General features: G+C 33.1%; 7 protein-coding genes across 7 annotated transcripts; all 7 read left to right on the forward strand.

Annotated features, from left to right (window-relative positions):
• Positions 1–228: 228 nt before the first annotated feature.
• ATG10 (E2-like conjugating enzyme) lies at positions 229–756 on the forward strand (the record flags this gene model as incomplete). The annotated part of the gene is made up of 1 exon (XM_003687743.1): positions 229–756. One exon carries the CDS (start codon positions 229–231, stop codon positions 754–756), a length of 528 nt encoding a protein of 175 aa, XP_003687791.1.
• Positions 757–1,579: 823 nt separating this feature from the next.
• On the forward strand, positions 1,580–3,583 carry GUT1 (glycerol kinase; the record flags this gene model as incomplete). The annotated part of the gene is made up of 1 exon (XM_003687744.1): positions 1,580–3,583. The coding sequence occupies one exon, from the start codon at positions 1,580–1,582 to the stop codon at positions 3,581–3,583; it is 2,004 nt and encodes a 667-aa protein (XP_003687792.1).
• A 668-nt stretch (positions 3,584–4,251) lies between these two features.
• TPHA0K02290 (60S ribosomal protein eL8) lies at positions 4,252–5,022 on the forward strand (the record flags this gene model as incomplete). The annotated part of the gene is made up of 1 exon (XM_003687745.1): positions 4,252–5,022. One exon carries the CDS (start codon positions 4,252–4,254, stop codon positions 5,020–5,022), a length of 771 nt encoding a protein of 256 aa, XP_003687793.1.
• A 1,664-nt stretch (positions 5,023–6,686) lies between these two features.
• On the forward strand, positions 6,687–7,667 carry SBP1 (Sbp1p; the record flags this gene model as incomplete). The annotated part of the gene is made up of 1 exon (XM_003687746.1): positions 6,687–7,667. The coding sequence occupies one exon, from the start codon at positions 6,687–6,689 to the stop codon at positions 7,665–7,667; it is 981 nt and encodes a 326-aa protein (XP_003687794.1).
• Positions 7,668–8,742: 1,075 nt separating this feature from the next.
• On the forward strand, positions 8,743–13,692 carry TPHA0K02310 (uncharacterized protein; the record flags this gene model as incomplete). The annotated part of the gene is made up of 1 exon (XM_003687747.1): positions 8,743–13,692. The coding sequence occupies one exon, from the start codon at positions 8,743–8,745 to the stop codon at positions 13,690–13,692; it is 4,950 nt and encodes a 1,649-aa protein (XP_003687795.1).
• Positions 13,693–14,006: 314 nt separating this feature from the next.
• Positions 14,007–15,968, forward strand: CBP2 (Cbp2p; the record flags this gene model as incomplete). Its single annotated transcript, XM_003687748.1, has 1 exon — positions 14,007–15,968. The coding sequence occupies one exon, from the start codon at positions 14,007–14,009 to the stop codon at positions 15,966–15,968; it is 1,962 nt and encodes a 653-aa protein (XP_003687796.1).
• A 1,665-nt stretch (positions 15,969–17,633) lies between these two features.
• Positions 17,634–19,529, forward strand: ARN1 (siderophore transporter; the record flags this gene model as incomplete). The annotated part of the gene is made up of 1 exon (XM_003687749.1): positions 17,634–19,529. One exon carries the CDS (start codon positions 17,634–17,636, stop codon positions 19,527–19,529), a length of 1,896 nt encoding a protein of 631 aa, XP_003687797.1.
• Positions 19,530–21,291: the final 1,762 nt, after the last annotated feature.

A 21,291-nucleotide genomic window follows, 5' to 3' on the forward strand; every position in this document is an offset into this window, starting at 1 on the left:
CTATGTAGAACGATACCTTTATATACTAATCATTACAGTGGCGAAAAGCGTAGATTTGTTTTCTCGGGTATGAGAAAAGCACCGATCTCATTTTAAAGGGTATATTTTTTTTGCGTGGAAAGGGTAAGAGCGCATAATCTGAAGTCACAGGAACCGTACTTATATATCTGAATAAGTATAGCGTTGGATTAGTGTACAGCTGCAACAACAGATCCAGCAGGCCAAGCCATGCTCGAACAGGCCGAGTACCGTCGACAATTGAAAGCGTTAAGTTTCGAGACCATATGGGAACAAAACGGACTTGACCGCGACCGTCTGCTGCAAGTATGCAGCAATAACGATTGCATGTCCATCAAGATCAAACCAACGAACTCGAGGTTCCCACATCCCTCGCCTAACCGCCATCGAGCAAACCTATCCCACATCGATATCAAAATCACCTATTCTCGTATTTACAACGAACCGGTACTGTATCTGAGACTTTGGAAGTCAGTGCCGTGCTCCATGTCACCCGACCTCGAAGAATTGTCCCCATATTACCCTTCCGACGTCTACGAATCGTTGGCCATAGATAAATCGCAATTTACAGTAGAGTTGCAGCACGTGGAGTGTGACGCCGGCGCGAACGAGGTATGGTACTGTGTCCATCCCTGCGACACACAAGATCGGATTGGAATGCTCCACCGAGAACAGTATCTGAGTCGTTGGGTAAGTGTCTATTTACTGAGTTGGTTACCGCCAGCACATCGGAGTTAAACGCACTTGCTATAACGTGTAAGGTTATGTCTCTCCAGTTCGACCCCGCCGCGCTCCCGCCGCGCTCCCGCAGTGTGGGGTTCACGTTGGTTTCGCGGATATGGGCATGACCACGCAGGCCAACTGCCGGCGTACAATAAACGCTTTGTCTGGTAGCGGTCCGCCAATAAGAGTGCGTTAATGCTCCAATTGTGCCAATGCCGTGACAACGGAATTGCGCCCGAAGAGGAGGAAAGCAAGGGTAGAGACGGCCACACACGCGCACACACACATCCCCGGCCTCTCGCCATCATACCCCGCATAGTTAGTTATGTAATAATAAATAATTGATCAATTCAACGCCTGGCCAGTAGCAGTAGTAGTGGCAATGCAAGGTGTTGCCCACACCCCTTGCACCAACTATTAGCATTTCGAAAATGTTTTCGAAATGCTAATAGTTGGCTAATTGAACAAGAATGTGCGGGGCAAGAATGGGTGATATACATACACACATGCAGTAAACAGTACCATATCGGCCAGGATAGTGACGACCATCAACGAATTGAATTGTAATTACTGCGAATTGTAAGCATGCATTGCAGAGTAATGCTGGTTTGTTTTTGATTCGTTGAACTGGTTTCGCTTCACATCGTTTTCGATATTTAGATATATAAATGTGTCGATGGTGAATTTCAATTAATGCATTGACATCCACTCCTTTTAATTAGATCTTCTAATGCAATTGCAGTTGCTTCTTGTTTGGAAAGCATTTTTATTATGTATACACACAAAGTATTTAAAACTTATAAACAGTATAGCCATTGTTCATTCGTAATTGTAAATAATGGTGGATATTTCTGAACCTATCGTCCCCTTGATCGCATCCGTGGATGTTGGAACTACCTCGTCAAGAGCTATTTTATTTAATAAATTGGGTCAAGAGGTAGCAAAGCATCAAATCGAGTATTCAACAACTGCTTCGAAATTTAAGGCAAGAAAACCAAAAGCAACAGATTCCCCGCCTTCTACATCATCTTCAGGTAGCAAATATGAAACTCAGCCAAGGATGTTAGGAGGTGTAGCAATGAAAAAAACAATGACGGAAGACAATCAGATTTTTACAGCAGAAGGTGTCGCTATTTCGCAAAATGACTTTGTCACAATCGAAGAGTTGGAAGATGAAGTTGAGCAACCAACTTTAAGATTCCCGCAACCAGGTTGGGTAGAAGTGTGTCCAACAAATGTACTGGTTTACGTTGTAGAATGTTTGGCTGCGACTTTCGAAATTATTGAAACTCTAAATGTAGAACGTGTAAAACATGGTTTCCCAATTTATAAAGTCACCGCGATGGGTATTGCAAACATGAGAGAGACTACGTTGGTATGGTCCAAAGAAACAGGTAAGCCGCTTGTCAATTACGGAATAGTCTGGAATGATACTCGTAATACAAAGTTAGTTTCTGACAAACAAAATGCAACCCCAAAGGACATGCAAGAGGAATTAAGAAGAATTACTGGGTTACCAGTGTTTTCTACCTATTTTTCTTGTTCCAAATTAAGGTGGTTGCTAGATAATGAGCCGGTTGTAAAGGCAGCATATGATAAATCAGATTTAATGTTTGGTACAATTGATACTTGGTTAATATACCATTTAACAAAGTCACACACATTTGTCTCAGACATTACAAATGCTTCAAGAACAGGTTTTATGAATTTGGATACTTTGGATTATGACGACAGATTATTAGAATTTTGGGACATTGACAGATCGAAATGTAGTTTACCAAAAATTGTGTCATCGGCTGAATACTATGGTGATTTCACTGTCCATGAATTTATCTACGACCAATTAAATGTAAAGTCTAAAAAAATATTGGATAAATACAAAGATACCCATCCAATCATTCCAATCCAAGGTTGCTTAGGTGATCAAAGTGCCTCATTAGTTGGTCAAATGGCCTTTAAACCAGGTGCCGCAAAGTGCACATATGGTACTGGTTGTTTCTTATTATTGAATACAGGTAACCTGAAATTAATTTCCAAGAATGGTGCATTAACTACATTTGGATATTGGTTCCCTTACTTGGAGAATGAGGAACATAGCAAACCACATTTTGCACTGGAAGGTTCCGTCGCAGTTGCTGGTGCAGTTGTACAATGGTTAAGAGATAATCTAAGACTATTTCCTAGAGCAGAAGATGTGGGCCCTTTAGCTTCGCAAGTCAAAGATTCTGGCGGTGTTGTATTTGTTCCAGCATTTAGTGGTCTATTTGCTCCATATTGGGATCCCAATGCAAGGGCATCAATTATGGGAATGTCACAATACACTACAGCTGCCCATATTGCAAGAGCTGCCGTAGAGGGTGTCTGTTTCCAGGCAAGAGCTATTTTAAAGGCTATGAGTAGTGATGTTTTGCAAGAAAGCGGTGATTTTGAAGATACATATGAAAAATCAGCCTTATCCACACTGGCTGTCGATGGAGGTATGTCTCGTTCGGATGAAGTCATGCAAATTCAAGCAAATATTCTAGGGCCATGTGTTAAAGTGAGAAGATCACCCACCAGTGAATGCACGGCTTTAGGTGCTGCAATCGCTGCAAATATGGGGTTTAAAAACCCAGACGATCGTACTTTATGGAGAGAATTACCAGATGTTAAAAGATGGGTATATTACGCTGGCCATGCAAAAGGTGAAAAATATACTCTTCCAGTTGAAATGAATTTAAAGATATTCACAAGTGAATCCAGTGATAAAGAAAGAAGAGAGCACTGGCATTTGTGGGAGACTGCAATTGAAAGATCTAAAGGATGGTTAGATTCCGTCAACGGTAATTCAGTAGCTAAATAAAGTCAATCTGAATTTGTTTTCTTTTCCTAATGCTGTAATGAACTATTATTATATATTCCATTTAATACATCTATAAAATTAACTTGTCTAAATATCAAAAACACAACATTAACATGATAATTACCTATATGCTGATTACATCGACCTGTAATGTATAGTCATCCGCTCTATATACAACTAAATACTTCCTTATTTATTTCGCGTGACTGTTAATTTTCTAACATCCGTACATATTTTGAAAAAAACGTTTCTGCTCGCTGTAAAAAAATAAAGATGTTGAAAAAATAAAATGGAAAACTTATTTGGTAAAGTACTGACTGACCGCCAACAACCGAACAATTTCTGCAAGCAACGCAAATTGCTAAGAATAATGGAGTTGTTCTACAATATCTACTACGAGATAATGGAAACCCTGAATAATTCATTATTGATTATTCGATGCTTTTAGCAAATATCAGTTATGTGAATTAATTAACTAGTGAAAAATTTATTCATTAATGGAGTAGTTTGAAGTTATCACTAAAATTTTTATCATTATATAAAAACTTGTGATTGTAATATCCATTATAAGAATCTTGATTCAGATGTTCTAACTTAGACTTGTCTTTAATTTTTTTTAATACTGTCTCCCTTTTGATAAAAAAACCAACTAATAATCAATTATCAACATGGCCCCAGGTAAGAAAGTTGCTCCAGCTCCATTCGGTGCTAAATCCACTAAGTCTTCTAAGACTTCCAACCCATTAACCGTTTCTACTCCAAAGAACTTCGGTATTGGTCAAGCTGTTCAACCAAAGAGAAACTTATCCAGATACGTCAAATGGCCAGAATATGTTAGATTACAAAGACAAAAGAAGGTCTTATCTATCAGATTAAAGGTTCCTCCAGCTGTTGCTCAATTCCAATACACTTTGGACAGAAACACTGCTGCTGAAACTATTAAGTTATTCAACAAGTACAGACCAGAGACTGCTGCTGAAAAGAAGGAAAGATTAACTAAGGAAGCTGCTGGTATTGCCGAAGGTAAGACCAGACAAGAAGTTTCTCCAAAGCCATACGCTATCAAGTTTGGTTTAAACCATGTTGTTTCCTTAATTGAAAACAAGAAGGCCAAATTAGTTTTAATTGCCAACGATGTTGACCCAATTGAATTAGTTGTTTTCTTACCAGCTTTATGTAAGAAGATGGGTGTTCCATACGCTATCATCAAGGGTAAGGCTAGATTAGGTACTTTAGTCAACCAAAAGACCTCTGCCGTTGCTGCCTTAACTGAAGTCAGAGCTGAAGACGAAGCTGAATTAGCTAAGTTAGTTTCCACTATCAACGCTAACTTCGCTGAAAAGTACGACGAATCTAAGAAGCACTGGGGTGGTGGTATCGTTGGTAACAAGGCCCAAGCTAAGTTAGACAAGAGAGCCAAGGCTTCTCAATCTGCTTAAAATTGTTATATAAATTAAAGGATTACCAAAAACACTTTTTTCTCTATATTATTTTAACAATTTACCAGTGGTATTAAAACTTTTTTGTTCATTTTTTTTCAATATTTTATTCTTTGTTGAAGTTCAAAATCCATTGGAAATTGCATGTGATACATACTAACTGAGTTAATTTATTGTAGTTGATAAAATGTTATATTATAAGGATATATTACACAATTGCTAAGAACAATTTATCGAGATTGGTTGGTTTTAAATTTCACTACATATATTTGATGAAAGCTTTTAGTGTTAAAGATACTTTTATACATGTTGAATGCTCTTATCATAACTTATAGCCTGTGTCATTACGGAACTAACCCATCGTCCCTAAATATGTTTCTTTCAGTTTTGTTTTATATTTCTGTTGAAGTATATCATTTTTCAATTATTTAATAAATTAATCCAGTATACTATATATATGATTCCCAAATTGTATTCACAGCATTTTCCAAGGTTTTTAAATTTTAGAAGAGTAATTTAACTTAAAAGAAGCATGAGCGTCACAGGATTTTAAAAGAGATGTGTCTGTTTATGTTTCTATGGATTCTTGAAGTCAGTATAAAATTTGAAATTGGTTTAATTCTATTTGAAAACGAATCAATATTTTACTGCAAACATTGTATATTACATAGATTTCTTCTATAATGATAAATTTAATGGGATACGTTATTAAATTACGATTTTGAATAACTGACATTAGAAGAGAATTTTGTAAAAAGTATTTTAATCTTGTGGATGGAGAAGGAGACTGCGGTTCTCCATGTTATACCCCACTACGCAGAGAAAGAGATAAAGAGAAAGGAGAGAGACTGATTCATCTTGTTATAACCTACATGTATAGTACTCGGTTTACAATAATAAACCTCTAAGTAAGGCACTTTTAACGTATCGTAGAACATGATATAGATATAGATATATAGTCATCGGTATAAACAGCAAGAGAATATTTAGTGCTATATTAGGGAAAGGTTCACTTTACAGTACCATTCCTCTCTTTATTGTGTTCTCCATAGTCGCATAACTTTGCAACAACATTAATGAGAACTTAAATTAAAGAAATAAACAGACACATGTACCTCGTAGATATATAGATATCGGGAACAGATGCACCATTCTTTAATCTTAATGAGCTTGAGTTATTCTTTTGGTGTCTATATGTAATATTTTCTTCATATTGTAAGTTTCAGAGTTGAATCATCAAGAAAGTGATTATTTGCTTGAACTCACTGCCTTTAATAACAACATTACTGCTTTAAAAGGTTGTCTCCCTTTTAGTTTTGCTTTTTCGAATGTTTTTTTTTTTGAATTTTTTTGAAGGTTTTATTCGTGATGTTTCATTTTTATGGAAATCTTAAACTAGTAATAAAGAAAAATAATTAAGGATTGGTTTAATTTAATTCTATTATTATTCAACGAAGTGAAATATTGTTATCGTTTATTGCTTTATTGATGAATGTCTTGGTATTTAGTTGACATTATAATGTAATTTAGTTTTTTGTTATCTCAAGGTCGTAAAGCATCATTATTTTACGAGTAACAGTAGAATAATAAAAGATTAAAAAAAAAGGATATTTTTAAAGGCAAACGATTATATCTGCATAAAGAAAAATAAGTTAACATAAAAGATGGAAGATATTCAAGAAGTTCAAGAGGTACAGGAATCTATTCCTGCCGAGGAAGTACAAGAAAACACCGATACAAAGATTGTAATTGACCCTGATACTACCATATTTGTGGGTAATTTAGCTTCGTCTTGCACTGAAGAAGATTTATATTCTTTGTTTAGTAGTGAAGCTGGAGGTGTTAAAGTTGATATTCCTCCTGCAAGACAGAATGAAAATATTTCAAGTAATGGCTATTCACGTAAGTTTCATAATAAATTTGCTTTTGTCACCTTCCCAGAAAAGATTGATATGGATAAAATCCTTGAAAAGTACGATCAACAAGTGATCAAGGACAAAGCAATTTTTATTAGAAAAGGGTTGAGTCCAGAAGAAAGAGATGCGGCCAAGGGAGAAAGAATGGCCAATAGAAGAGGCAGAGGTGGTTCCAGAGGCAGCTTCAGAGGTAGTTTCAGAGGTGATAAAGGAAACTTTAGGGGCGGGAGTTACAACAGTCGTGGTGGTTCCTACAGAGGATCTACTTCCCGTGGTTCATTTAGAGGCGGAAGAGGAGGTTCCACATCTGTTCCACCTAGAAAAGAGAAAACTCCGTTAAATGAAATGGAAAGATCGACTGATACCCTTTATGTTAACAATATACCATACTATGCTAACAAACACGAATTGGCCCATTTCTTTGGTATTAATGAAGAAGATGTTGTGTTACCAATGAGAAGAATGAGAGATCAAAGAACTAAAAGAGTTTTCTTTTCCAAAAGAATGAACAGGGGTATCGCCTTTGTCACATTCACCGATCCAAACGTTGACATTATTAAAAAATCTGAAGAATTCCAAGGCAAGGTCTTCCAAGATAGAGCAATTGTAGTGGATGTCGCTGCGTTAAAGCCAGTATTTCCTGGGGATAATGCTAACGAAGAGATAACTGATGGTTTAGAGGAAGAACAAAAGCCTGATACTGCAGCTGCAATTAACCAAGATGAATGATCGCCAAATTGTAATCAATATTTTTTTTCTACGGAATTAGCTCGTCTTTAAATATATTTATAACTGCATTAATACGATTTCGGTCTTAATTGTATATACCTAATCAATACTATCTTAATGTATTTAAAGATATTTATTAAATTTGCGTGCCTTAATTAAAGTTAGTGTACTTTTTATATAGTGAATTATGACGTGTTAGATATCTTCTCAAGAAACAGCACTTACATTATAAACAAAGGGAATTTACATATTGGCAGTAAATGGGAACTTACAAAATCAAATAATAGTCGTTAAAATAATTCTGAAGAACAATGATAGTCATCGACAGACGCACTTAACTTATTCACCTGTAATTTAATTGGTTCCACGTCCGGTTATGAATTTACCAAGTATATACTTTATGAATATTCTATACAGATTCTGGATAAGGTAAATCCAAGACCAAAGTTCATAAATATCCTTTTCATCAGTATGTAAAACTAGCACTTCGTCATCAAAAGCAAATAATGCATCATATCAAGTTAGTCAGACCACCGAAGTAGCATTTTTTATAATTAAATAATCACTTTATATATAAATACTTCCATAAACTGTCGTTCTTTCTTAAACTGTTACTTTCAATAGTAACTTTTTGGGTGCAAAGTAATTTTGAAGTGAAGCTCATCGCCTGAAAAAAACTTTGCAAAGTAACTTTACAGCTCAGTCTAGAATGTAGCCAAAGTAGATCTGGATATCGTTAAAAGGTTTCTTGGCAGTGAAAACACACAAACTTGCAAACTCATATATATATGTAGACGTGTATGTGTATATGTTTGTATATAATGATACTGAAAATGCTAACTCCACTATTTCATATACTCTGAGATTCGTTAAATTTACCGATACTAGGTGATCAGATAAATTAAATATCAATTTAAGTTAAGAGTTGGCTTAATCATCCATTCATTTTGTTTCCAAGACCATCTATTTATCTATTTACTTATAATATTTCAAGATTGTGTAATTTTGTTTTATTTTGATTTGAGTGGTGTGAAGTTATAATATTTTAATTGGGATAAGAGGTATAAAGAGAGCAATGAGTACATGCCAAATTTGGGATTTCGATGACTTGACTTCTTGCAGCAGAATTAAATATCTTAATGAAGATATTCCACTGTACTTACTACTAGGATTGCTAGCATATGTTTGTTATAACATTTATTCCACCAGGAATGGGGCCAGTTCAATAAAACTCCCCATGATACCTGAAGATAAAGAATTTACCTTAAATGAGAACGGGAGACACCACACTGCTGGATTGGAAATTCATCATCCTGTTCAGTATTTTGAGGATTTTGCCGATAATATTAGCGATAAGGAGGAATACACAATTACAAGTACTAATGGTTTACAAGTTAGCAATAAGGACGGACATCATAAAATACAACCTAGCATTCATATGCATAATCAAATAAAAGCTGATCATTATGATTTAGATACAAGACTACCTAGTTGGACAGGTATTAGAAGTTTTGAACCGTTAATAATAGTACGTCAGCGTAAGCGTCTCGATGTTATTAATATAATAATAGAATTCAGTTTTGTTTTCAGTCAAGTAGTTTATCATTGCTATTGGCTTGATAACATTTCATCTTTCAAAGATGATAGCAAAACGGAGTTGACATTTTTCAGCATGTTTATAAAGTTACTCCTTTGGATTTTCCTTGCAATAACGGTATTTTTCCGTCTGATTAATACCAACCAAGCATTTTCTTTTATATCATCAAGGCTAGGGAATCTTTGGAATGTTTCATTTACTTCTTATTTCATAGTATTTATGTCACACATTTTACCATACAGGTCGACGTTAATTAATAGTGAAATATCTAAGTTGGATACCAAATACTATTCACATCAATTCTATGTTAATCTTATTTTATTCTTTCAATTGTTTACATCACCTGTGAAAAATCAATTTCCTATTTTATATAGGAATTTACCTGATTCGATATCAAGTCCAGAACCAATCTCTTCTTTAATTAGTCTGATTTCATTTACATGGTTATCTCCACTTATCCTGATGTCTATCAGGAGTACTCTAGATTCAAATGAGGTTTGGGATTTAATTAAAGATGATTATTCATTGAATGTTATTAAACATTTTCAAAGATTCAAAATTAATCATTTCAAAGATAAGTCTTTTAGTTTTCAATTTTTAACATTCTTTTGGAAATTAATTAGTATACAAATAATATGGGCTGTGTTCTCTTCAATATTTTCATTTATTCCAACAATACTATTAAAAAAAATACTAGAGTTTGTTGAAAATCCTGAACCTGAACGTTATCAAATTGCGTGGTTATATGTTTCTAGTATGTTATTATCGAAGGTAATAGTGGCAATTTGCCAAGGTCAAATTGCCTTTGTAGGTCGAAGAATATCTATCAGAATGAGAAGTATAATCATATCAGCGATTTATGAAAAAGGTCTGAAAAAATCCATATTGGACAATCTTAGTAACGATGAAAGTGAATGCTTTCGGTTTGTTGATGAACCTAACACTGCAGAAAAATTTAGTGACGGTGGAATTATTAATTTAATGGCCACAGACGCCATCAAAGTGGGTGAATTATGTAATTATTTGCATTCTTCAATAGAAGCACTTATAATGGCAGTAGTTGCAGTAATTCTATTGTATAGAATATTGGGTACAGCAGCCTTCATTGGAACAGCCGTTATTATTTTTTTTATACCTTTTAATGTATTCCTAACTAAGCTAATAGCACGCTTTCAGAGAGAAACTTTAACTTTTACTGATCAACGTATTCAAAATTTAAATGAGACATTTCAATCAATTCGCATAATTAAATCATTTGGTTGGGAGAATAATATCATTCAAAAAATTTTAGGTTTGCGAAACAAAGAAATATCAGTATTGAAAAGGAATTCTATAACTTGGTCAATAAATGCGTTGGTATGGTATTTAAGTCCTACCATTATCACTACATTATCGTTTTCATATTACATATTAGTTGATAAACAAGATTTGACAACACCGGTGGCCTTTACTGCTTTAGCGCTATTTAATTTGTTGAAGGCCCCGTTAGATCAGTTATCTAATACCATAAATTTCCTTACTCAATCAAAAGTTTCATTAGACAGAATAGAAAAGTTTTTATCTGTGAAAGAAACTACTAAATTCGAAAATCTAAGTGTAGATTCTTCCCAAAATAGACTTGCATTCAGTGGTGCAACATTGGGTTGGTGTGGTAATAAAAAAAGTTTCCAATTGCGTAATATTAATGCTGAATTCGAAATGGGAAAATTAAATTTGGTAATAGGTCCAACAGGTTCTGGTAAGACATCTTTATTAATGGCATTATTGGGCGAATTACATCTATTTTCAGGGAAAGTGTTTGTTCCAAACCTAGAGTCGAAGTTCAATTTAATTCCTGAATCAGACAATCTTTTAAATTCAATTGCATATTGCTCTCAGTTGCCTTGGATATTCAATGACACTATTAGAAATAATATTATATTTGATATGGGTTATGACAAAGATCGTTATGAAAATGTAGTTATTGCTTGTGGTTTAGAAAGAGATTTCCAGATATTAAATTTAGGAGATAAAACTATTGTTGGGGACAAAGGTTCATGTTTATCTGGTGGCCAGAAGCAAAGAATATCTTTGGCAAGAGCGTTATATTCTAAATCAAGGCATTTGATTCTTGATGACTGTTTAAGTGCAGTAGATTCGCATAGTGCAAAATGGATATATAACGTATGCATAACAGGGCCATTAATGCAAGGAAGAACGTGCATTCTTGTATCACATAACGTTTCCCTAACTATAAAGAAGGCTTCGAAGGTTTTTATGATTGAAAATGGATACATAGTAGCGAGTGGAAGACCTATTGACTTGATTAAACAAGGATATTTTCCTGATATTACTAATTTTGATACGATAGCTACCGATGTTGAAGATCTAAACACAATATTTAGAAGTAATAAATTAGAGGATAGTTCTGACCTCAAAAGTAGGATCTCAGGAGACAATTTTGGAGAGACTAGCTCTGATAACTTGGATACAAAAGTCGCCGATGATATATTTGCACGGGAATTATGTGAGGATAATTCAAAGAAGACTTCCATTAATATTGAATTCATTGAAGATATTGAAGAGGGTTTAGAAAATAATGTTTCAGGTGCAGTTAATTCAGAGGTTTATAAATGGTACTTCGACTTATATGGAGGTCACAAAATGATAATATTTATATGTGGTTTGTTATTATTAGCGCATGCTATATATGTAAGCCAATCCTGGTGGCTTCGGTATTGGTCGAACGATAACAGTTTAGATGTTAATGGAGGAACAATAGGGAATGAAAGTTCGTTATATTACTTACGTATTTACTTCCTCATTGGTGTTACTCATTCGATCATTTCATCAACGAGAGGTATATTTTCGTTTTTTGCTGGTGTGAATACAGCAAATTTGATATTTAAGAAATTACTTTACCGTGTTGTTAATAGTAAATTAACTTTTTTTGATAATACACCAATTGGAAGAATAATGAACAGATTCTCTAAAGATATTCAAGTGCTAGATTCTGAATTAGCTCCTTTTCTTGATGGTGTTTTTTCTTGCTTTATTCAAGCAGTGACTGCTCTGATGCTTATCGTATTCATTACTCCAAAATTTTTAATCATCGCCATTTTTATTATATGCTCTTCTATTACGATAGGATACCTCTATTTATGCTGTTCAAGAGAACTAAAACGGTTTGAGTCGAGTAGCAAATCTCCTGTGTATCAGCATTTCACTGAAACTTTGAGTGGGCTTGTAACTATCCGTGCTTTTGGGAACGAAATAAAATTCTTAAAAGAAAATCTAGATTTCATTGATGAGAATAATAAATTCTTTTTTTATATGTGGTCAGTTAATAGTTGGTTGTCTTTTAGGATTGATTTATTGGGTGCAATTACGGTATTTGGTTCTGGTGCTTTTATATTGTTAAATGCTGACAAAATTGATGCTGGTTTAGCCGGTATTTCATTAACTTATGCAGTCACTTTTACTGAATTTTGTCTTTGGATGGTAAAATTTTATTCAACAGTTGAAATGAGTATGAATTCTGTTGAACGATTAAAAGAATATATGGAAATTGAGGAAGAAGCATTAGCAGATCCGGGTGCCATTACTCCTAGCGAAAATTGGCCAGTACAGGGTGCCATTACTTTTGCCAACTATTCGTTAAGGTATGCCCCTAAATTGCCTGATGTTTTAAAACAGTTAAATTTAAAAATTGATGGAGGATCTAAGATAGGGGTGGTAGGGAGAACCGGTGCAGGGAAATCAACTATTATTTCAGCTTTATTCAGATTTTTAGATTGTTCATCTGGTAAGATTTTAATCGATGATCTTGATATAAGTGAAATAAACTTGAGAAGACTTCGTTCATGTTTGACAATTATTCCTCAAGATCCTTCACTTTTTGTTGGCACTATCAGATCCAACTTAGATCCGAATGAAGAATATGAGAATAAAGATATTTACGACGCATTAGTCAAAGTTCACCTACTAACAGAAGACTATCTTGCTAATTTGAATTATGACGCCAATGCAGACGTTGCTTATGATGAGAATATTTTTCTAAATTTAGATAGTCCTATATCTGAAGGTGGTATAAATTTATCGCAAGGGCAACGACAACTGATCTGCTTAGCAAGATCCATACTTCATTGCTCAAAAATTGTATTATTGGATGAGGCAACTGCATCCATTGATTACAAGTCTGATTTCAAAGTTCAAGAGACCATAAGAAATGAATTTTCTCAAAAAACAATTCTGACTATTGCTCATAGAATAAAATCTGTTATAGATTATGATAAGATATTGGTTTTAGATGCAGGCCAGGCACTCGAATTTGACCATCCGTATGTATTACTCCAGAATAAGTCTAGTATTTTCTATAGTATGTGCATGCAATCCGGTGAATTAGATATCCTTTTAAAGTTAGCAAGAGAAGCTTATGAAAAATCCTAACAATTATAATATAGGAGGATATAAGAAAAACACAAATATTTAGCATATAAAAATTGATAGACATATAGTGATATAGTAACCACAATACTTGTCGTTTTATTCGATATTATGTATATTATATATTACAGCAAAAGTATTGCTGCAGTAATCATTAGAAACACCATCCGAACGTGAATAATGTGTTTATAAAAAAATGAGTTTGGTAAATTTTTAAAGACATCGAAGAATATGACATATTATAACACGCAAAGCTAATAGATTACAGATACATATAAACACATGAGTATAATTATATTTGCTTATTGACGTTATCGATGGGAGGAAATTCATATATTAAATGGTTAACACTTTTTAAATCATGCACAATTCGTGAATCAACAAATAAGAACCTAACATTTTATCGAAATTTTCCAATCATCACGAATGCAGCTAAGAATGCTTTAAAAACTGTAAATAAATCTACTCCAGATTCAAAAGTGATTAATATTATATTACCTAGTGATCTTCAATCGATTAAAGCAAATGAACTGTCAGAAATTTTATTATATGATTCATTACTGGATGAGAAATTAGTTATAGAATTTGCTGTGAATCCAAAATATTTTAAAATAAAAAGGAAAGATAGAAAATTTATGTGGAGCTCAAAAGAAGTTCTATTTCAGCATCCTATAAGACCGAGATATAAATTGCTGTCTGAATCTGATAATATAAAGTTATTTTTTAATAATACTATTACATTGAAATCCAAATTTGGAAATCTAACAATTCAAAATATTTCATGGCCTTCTCTTATGGTTAGTAAAGATTGTAGAGGTGTTGCTGTGAATAAATCACTTTATGAAAAGTTGAAAAGTACAATTGATTTTCAAAAGATAATAGCTCCTTTCAACGATTCAGAATTGCCAATTTTTCTGGCATCATCTTTACCAAATAATTGCGATGCTATAGGATTATTTCCTCAGTATGTAGAAGAGCATAAAAAATATTTTAAGGATTATGATATTTTTGGAGCGTTATTGAAATCTGGATTTTGTTCAGAAACAGAATATAAAAATGGCCAGAGGATACTGAATAAACTATCAGATAAGGAGAATATTGAAATTGACTCACTTGTACCGCATAATATTACGGAATCCATAACCATCAATGATATAATTCAATATCCTAGGAAGTCAGCACAATTGAAGAAGCTATTCAGATCAAAGTTTCCAATAACTTCACATGATGCTCTCCGATCAATGTTGCTATCAAACAAAAGCAACATATCTGACTATGAAGTTGAGGTTTATAAGCAAGTTATCTTATTTAATATATTCATAGAAAGCATGAAACTGAAATCACACTCTTTTAAAGTGAATACTTTTTTGCAAGAATTGAATAATTGTCATCATTGTATAAAGAGCTGGGATTACTATATTTTAGAGAACTATTTTCAACTTAAACACACGCCCAAACCAAATACAATAAAAGAATCAATAGTCGTTAAGAAAAAATTTGATGCGTTTTTAGAGAAGTTATACAATTATAACATTATGATGGTTTGTGAACAAAAGGCAAAGAAAAATCAATTTCATGAAATCAAGACATCTTACTATGGCAATTCAAAGAAAAATAATATGAATCATTTGCCCAGGTCTATAACCATTTTATCAATTATGGAGGATATCCTCAAGAGTTTAAAATATTTTGGAATGTTTTCACCAAATTTGCATCGCTATATAAATAATAATGCGATACTAAATGAGAACTTACCAAAAAAACTAGATTTAGGCTTAATTGAAAAAACTCTAGATAATAAAAAAGATATACAGATAAGTTCAAATTTAAAATCAGGAGAGCTTATAAATTCATTGATTTCAGGTGTACTTGAACTGGAAGCCTTTATATTCCAGAGCAACACCAATAAAGAGGTTAATTATAAAGAAAAATTGAACTCTGATAGTTGGTACCTTGTTTTGGAGGTCAGAGATTCAATAGGGTCCGAAGCACTCGATCTCTTAAAGTACAGCACAACCATTTCAATGCAAATCAAAAGTCCTGAAAATAACTTCCCACCTTTAGGAAGTTCTATTTGTGTTAATAGAATATTCATTGACAGTCAAAATAAACTTTACCTGTATCAAAAAAAACCCAGTAGAGAATACAGATACAATCAAGTTACAATCAAGCGCAATGTAATAAATTATTCAACACTAGGCAAGACATGTATATGTGTCTATATATGTCTACCCAATTCAGCTTTTATTGGAGAATATCAACGCTTCACATGTAAATAATTATATTATTTTTATCATTAACTTTCTTGAATATTATCATACATATATATTACCTAAATGCAATACAGACTAGTGTGCACTTTGCTTTATACTTCAATGACATGGGTTACAAGATAGAATTTCATGTTTATAAAGACAAGAAAACTTTAAAAGTCAATCATTGAAAACACATAACTTGAGTTATCATTAACCAAACAATGTAAGTATTTGATGATAGTTTACCGATAATCTTCCACTGCTCAATTCCGCTGCTCCTTTCCAATAAACACTAAGATATATAAAAAACTATTGTAGCTTATTTATGTTCCCAAATAGTTCGTATTACCTTAGGTGAGATACAACATTAAGATAATCTTTATTGTCATTTTTACCATTCTTACCTTCAATTGATTATGTAACTAAATTAATCAAATCAAATAGATTATATAGCAATTTCACATTCTCGGTAATACTTAGACGCCTACAAAATGTGTAAGTAGGATATTCGAGTTATCCGCATACGTAATTATTACTGCAGTTGTCGTGGTTATTGTTATATGTAGTCTATTAAAGTTCGGTACATCTCGGTATCATTCTTCGCATCGAAAAAACAATTAATTGACTTTTACGACTTTAGTTTATATTCTCTTGGGTGCAATTAAAAAAAATCTACAAGAAAAATAGTTCGCAAATGAGCTTTTCGAGGAAAAAAAGAGGTGCAATGAATAAAAACATTACCTATCTTCAATTGGATACAATTTTTATTGAACTTGTATCACCTGGTCTCTCAGTTCAGCTCGTCTCTAATAAAAGATGCATGATGCAATTTTAGAGTATCTCAGATTGTTGGTGTTATCGATAATTAAATAACACCAGATTGCCTATGTGAAGTGTCTTCGACAGTTATTAACATTATTGACAACCTAACTGTCTTATAAAACCTTTTGCCCAGAACGAACTTATGTTTTGTTAATATTGCATTGTAGGCACTGTTGGAGAGGGAGCAAGGAAAGGAACAAAAGAGGAATAAAACACAAGGTTTACAAAATTAAACACAACAGCTACAGCTTACTGTTCGTGTGGTCGATATTTTCTTGTATATTAGAAATACAGCTTGAAAAAGATATATTTTGGGTGTTTCTGAGTTAGAATAAGAGAGGTTTAGTGGTTTTTGCTAGATGTTCAAAAATTTTCTACAGTGTCTACCTAATTAGATATCTAATGACATGTCTCAATTGACTTTTCACAGTTGTTCCACAGTTGTTCCACAGTTGTTCCACAGTTGTTCCACAGTCTATTAGCTGGGTTTATTCTGGTTAGGTTATCGTATAAAAAAATATTGAGTGAGCGATGAGGTACTTTCAACAAATTTAAAAACATTGGAGACAATTGCTATCCGTTAATGGAGTTACAATTGGATTGTTTCCCAAGCTACAATGAGAACCAATAAAATAATCGTGAATTATTCAAAATGAGGCTATAGTTTCTAAATAATTGATGCTACATTGTCACATATAAAGAGTTAGTGATTCTCATCGGTTTCTAAGTAAGTAACTTTCATTGCAATCCTTGTCTGAAGATTCGCTTATACTTGTTCAGTGTAGTGCAAAATAATTTTAATAGCAACAAATTTAGTATCCAGAAAAAAAATTAGCATACAACAAACTTCATTACACTTCAAACCTCATGTCGTCTTCTGATGCAAAGGATACTTACTCCGAGAAGCATTCAGTAAATGAAAATATCGCTGAATTTCAAACTGATTCAGATGGTGAGAAAAAAAATATTCAAAATCAATCTTTTCAAGATATCGATGAAAATGATGTTCCAAAAACTGCCAAGAGAGCAATGGTTATTAGAAAAACTGAAATTATGGCCGCACAATACAACAAATGGTATCATCATCTTTTCCTGTTATTCACAGCATTTATTTGTGGTTATGGTTACGGGTTAGATGGTAATATTAGATACATTTATACTGGTTATGCTACATCATCATATGCTGAGCATTCCTTACTTTCAACTGTCACCGTTATTAACGCAGTTGTTTCTGCTGTGTCACAAATATATACGCCAGACTTCCAGATTGTTTTTGGTAGATTATATATTATTTTTCTGGTTGCCATTGTACTATACTCTGTAGGTACAATTATTCAATCCCAAGCCTACGATGTTCAAAGATATGCAGCAGGTGCAATTTTTTATAATGCTGGTTATTCTGGTGTCTTATTTATTCTGTTGATTATTTTGTCAGATTTTTCATCTTTGAAGTGGAGATTAGCATATCAATTTGCTCCTACTTGGCCATTCATTATTAATACTTGGATTTCTGGTAATATTACTTCTGCAGCAAATCCAATTGAGAATTGGTCATGGGACATTGGTATGCGGGCATTCATCATTCCATTATCATGTCTTCCATTTATTGCATGCATGATCCACATGGAATGGAAGGCCAGAAAAACTCCAGAATGGAAAGAACTTCTGAAAGAAAAAACTTTCTATGAAGAACATAACGGTTTATGGGGTACTCTAGTTGAATTATTTTGGAGATTGGATGTCGCTGGTCTTATACTAATGGGTAGTTCCTTAGGTTGCATACTTGTTCCATTGACATTAGCTGGTGGTACAAGTAGTAAATGGAATCATGGTAATGTTATTGGTCCTTTCATATTGGGTTTTGTTTTGATTCCATTTTTTGCTCTATGGGAAAAATTCTTTGCTAGAGACCCACTGTTACCTGCAAAATTAGTGAAAGATCGTGGTGTCTGGTCAGCAATGGGTATTTCATTTTTGATTGATTTTATCTATTATATGGCAGCTGATTATCTATATACCGTTTTAATTGTTGCTGTTGATGAAAGTGTTAAATCAGCTACCAGAATTAGTAGTCTATCCTCTTTCGTTTCAACTGTTGCTTCTCCATTTTTTGCCCTTTATTTAACTAGGTGTTCAAGATTAAAACCTTGGATTATGTTAGGTTGCTCGTTATGGATGTTGGCAATGGGTTTACTTTACTATTTCAGAGGTGGCCGTGAATCACATTCAGGCATCATTGGTGCTCTATGTGTCTGGGGTGTTGGTACTACTCTGTTTACATATCCAGTTACCGTTTCGGTTCAAGCTGCTGTTTCTCATGAAAATATGGCAACTGTTACCGCTGCAAATTATACTTTATACAGAATAGGTTCTGCTATTGGTGCAGCTGTTTCAGGAGCAATCTGGACTCAGACCTTATATAAGCAATTGTACAAACATTTGCAAGACATTGCACTAGCTACAGCAGCATATTCATCACCATATACATTTACCACTAATTATGCCTGGGGCACCCCCCCGGAAAGAGAAGCTGTTGTTCAAGCTTACAGATATGTCCAAAGATTGGAAACTGTTGTTGCTCTAGTTTTCTGCGTTCCTTTGATAGCCTTTTCATTATGTTTAAGGGATGCACGTTTAACAGATGAAGTTGCACATGGAAATATCGCCGAAGGTGAAATAATAGTTAAATCTGACAGCGATCCAATTTCTGAATTTTTTGTTAAGATATTCAGAAGAAAACATGTTGTAGCGGATGATGAATAAGTTTTGTTTATAATAGTTAAACATAGAGTTAGAAACATTAGAATTAATAACAGTATATAATTCATTTAATTGCATATTATTAAAATAGTAAATGTTGTATTTTGTATATACGTAACCATCGACTATTATAGATAATGAACCACATCTGATTAGCGTTAAAAAGTATTCGCTTATATTCCTAATTCCTTTTGACCACAAATTCTTTAACGTTCATATTAGTAACTTATTATATATCGATTCATATAATTCAATTTTGGTTACATTTGATATCTTGGAATTTCGATAACATAATGGAGCTCTTTTTTTTGAATCGTCTTTCCCAAAATTGATTCATGTCTTTTATTGTTAATTGAATAAAAAATATCAAAATTTTTAATCTTTTTGCCTACTTTAGAATTGTCACTTCTAAGTATTGTAATTGAGAAGAGATGTTGAAAACCTAGAAGTTGACTGTACTTAATTGTCTTTGAATAGAGTTATAAGAAATGCATACTTCCTGTGCTAGGAGTTCCAGAGATATATCATCCGACAATAGGAGAAAAAATATGGAACTTTAATATCGTAATTAATAATATGTCACATATTGAAATGTATGTTTTGAACTTCTATTAAGATATCATCATATCTATCGAGTTTTTATCAATGGTCAAGAAATTGACGGCATAAAACTATTCCTACAGGAACTAGGCAATTTAGATTGTCTTAACATATTGTTTTTTTTCTAAGGCTTGGTAATATCTCTGTATATCACTTCTCATATCACTACTGTTCTAGTTTATTTAAGAAAGATACTTCTCATGTATACTTGCATATAACTGGTTTTAAGGTGCTAAAAATGATAAGCAGCATTTTTTAAAGAATCTGTTAATTTTATGAAAACCAACCATTTTTCATTTACTTTCTGAGTTTTGTACCAAAAACCTTAAAATTATATGCAGCTATAATTAAAGTCTTGGTATTTATGCTTAACTTTTTAAACTGCAGTAAAGTTTATAATATCCTATTTAATCTTGAATTGACTCTTTAAAAATATGGCAGTTAATCTGCGAATATTTCAATTTTTCTAAGCATAATGAACGGTAAACTTAGAACCAGAATAATTCCATCAATAAAGATGATGCACTGTTTTATTACTGTATTCTATTAAAGAAATTATTGCACTTGTACAGGACAATTTCCAGACACAATTCCAGTAAGAAAGCTGCTTCTTCACCTGAAAAAATCTAAACTGCCCAACATTTAACTTATGATATTATTTTTGAATTGTTATTTTTAAACAGGCATTCTTAAGCACTCCAGATTTTTCTATTTATATGTAGATCAATATAGCTGTGGTTACAATTTGGGTGTTTAGGATATGATTTAAGAGTCAAATAGACGAAACAACAAAACTAATTGCAAGTTAATCAATGGGGTTTCATTAACAACCGAACTTTAAAACGCAGTCTAAAAAACAACAGGTGCTAAAATAAAATGCTGACAACTTTTGTAGGTTTCATTGTTTTGTTTTATTTAATATGTAGGTTGTATAGTATGTTATTTTTGTTATTAATTTGCTAGTAATATGGAAAAAAACTTTATATTCAAACCATTGTCACTCTACCATAACTAATCCTCAATTTAACCTTTAGTTATCTAGAATTCTGAGACATATAATCATTTAACGATTCATTGAAAACGAATAGTTGCTGCTGTTTGTAAAACTGTTGATCATTTAATTTCTCGTTTTTTATAATACTGTTTAATTTGCAAGATATCATTT

The sequence above is a fragment of the Tetrapisispora phaffii genome, chromosome 11, assembly GCF_000236905.1.
Source record: "Tetrapisispora phaffii CBS 4417 chromosome 11, complete genome".
Lineage (NCBI taxonomy): Eukaryota > Fungi > Ascomycota > Saccharomycetes > Saccharomycetales > Saccharomycetaceae > Tetrapisispora > Tetrapisispora phaffii.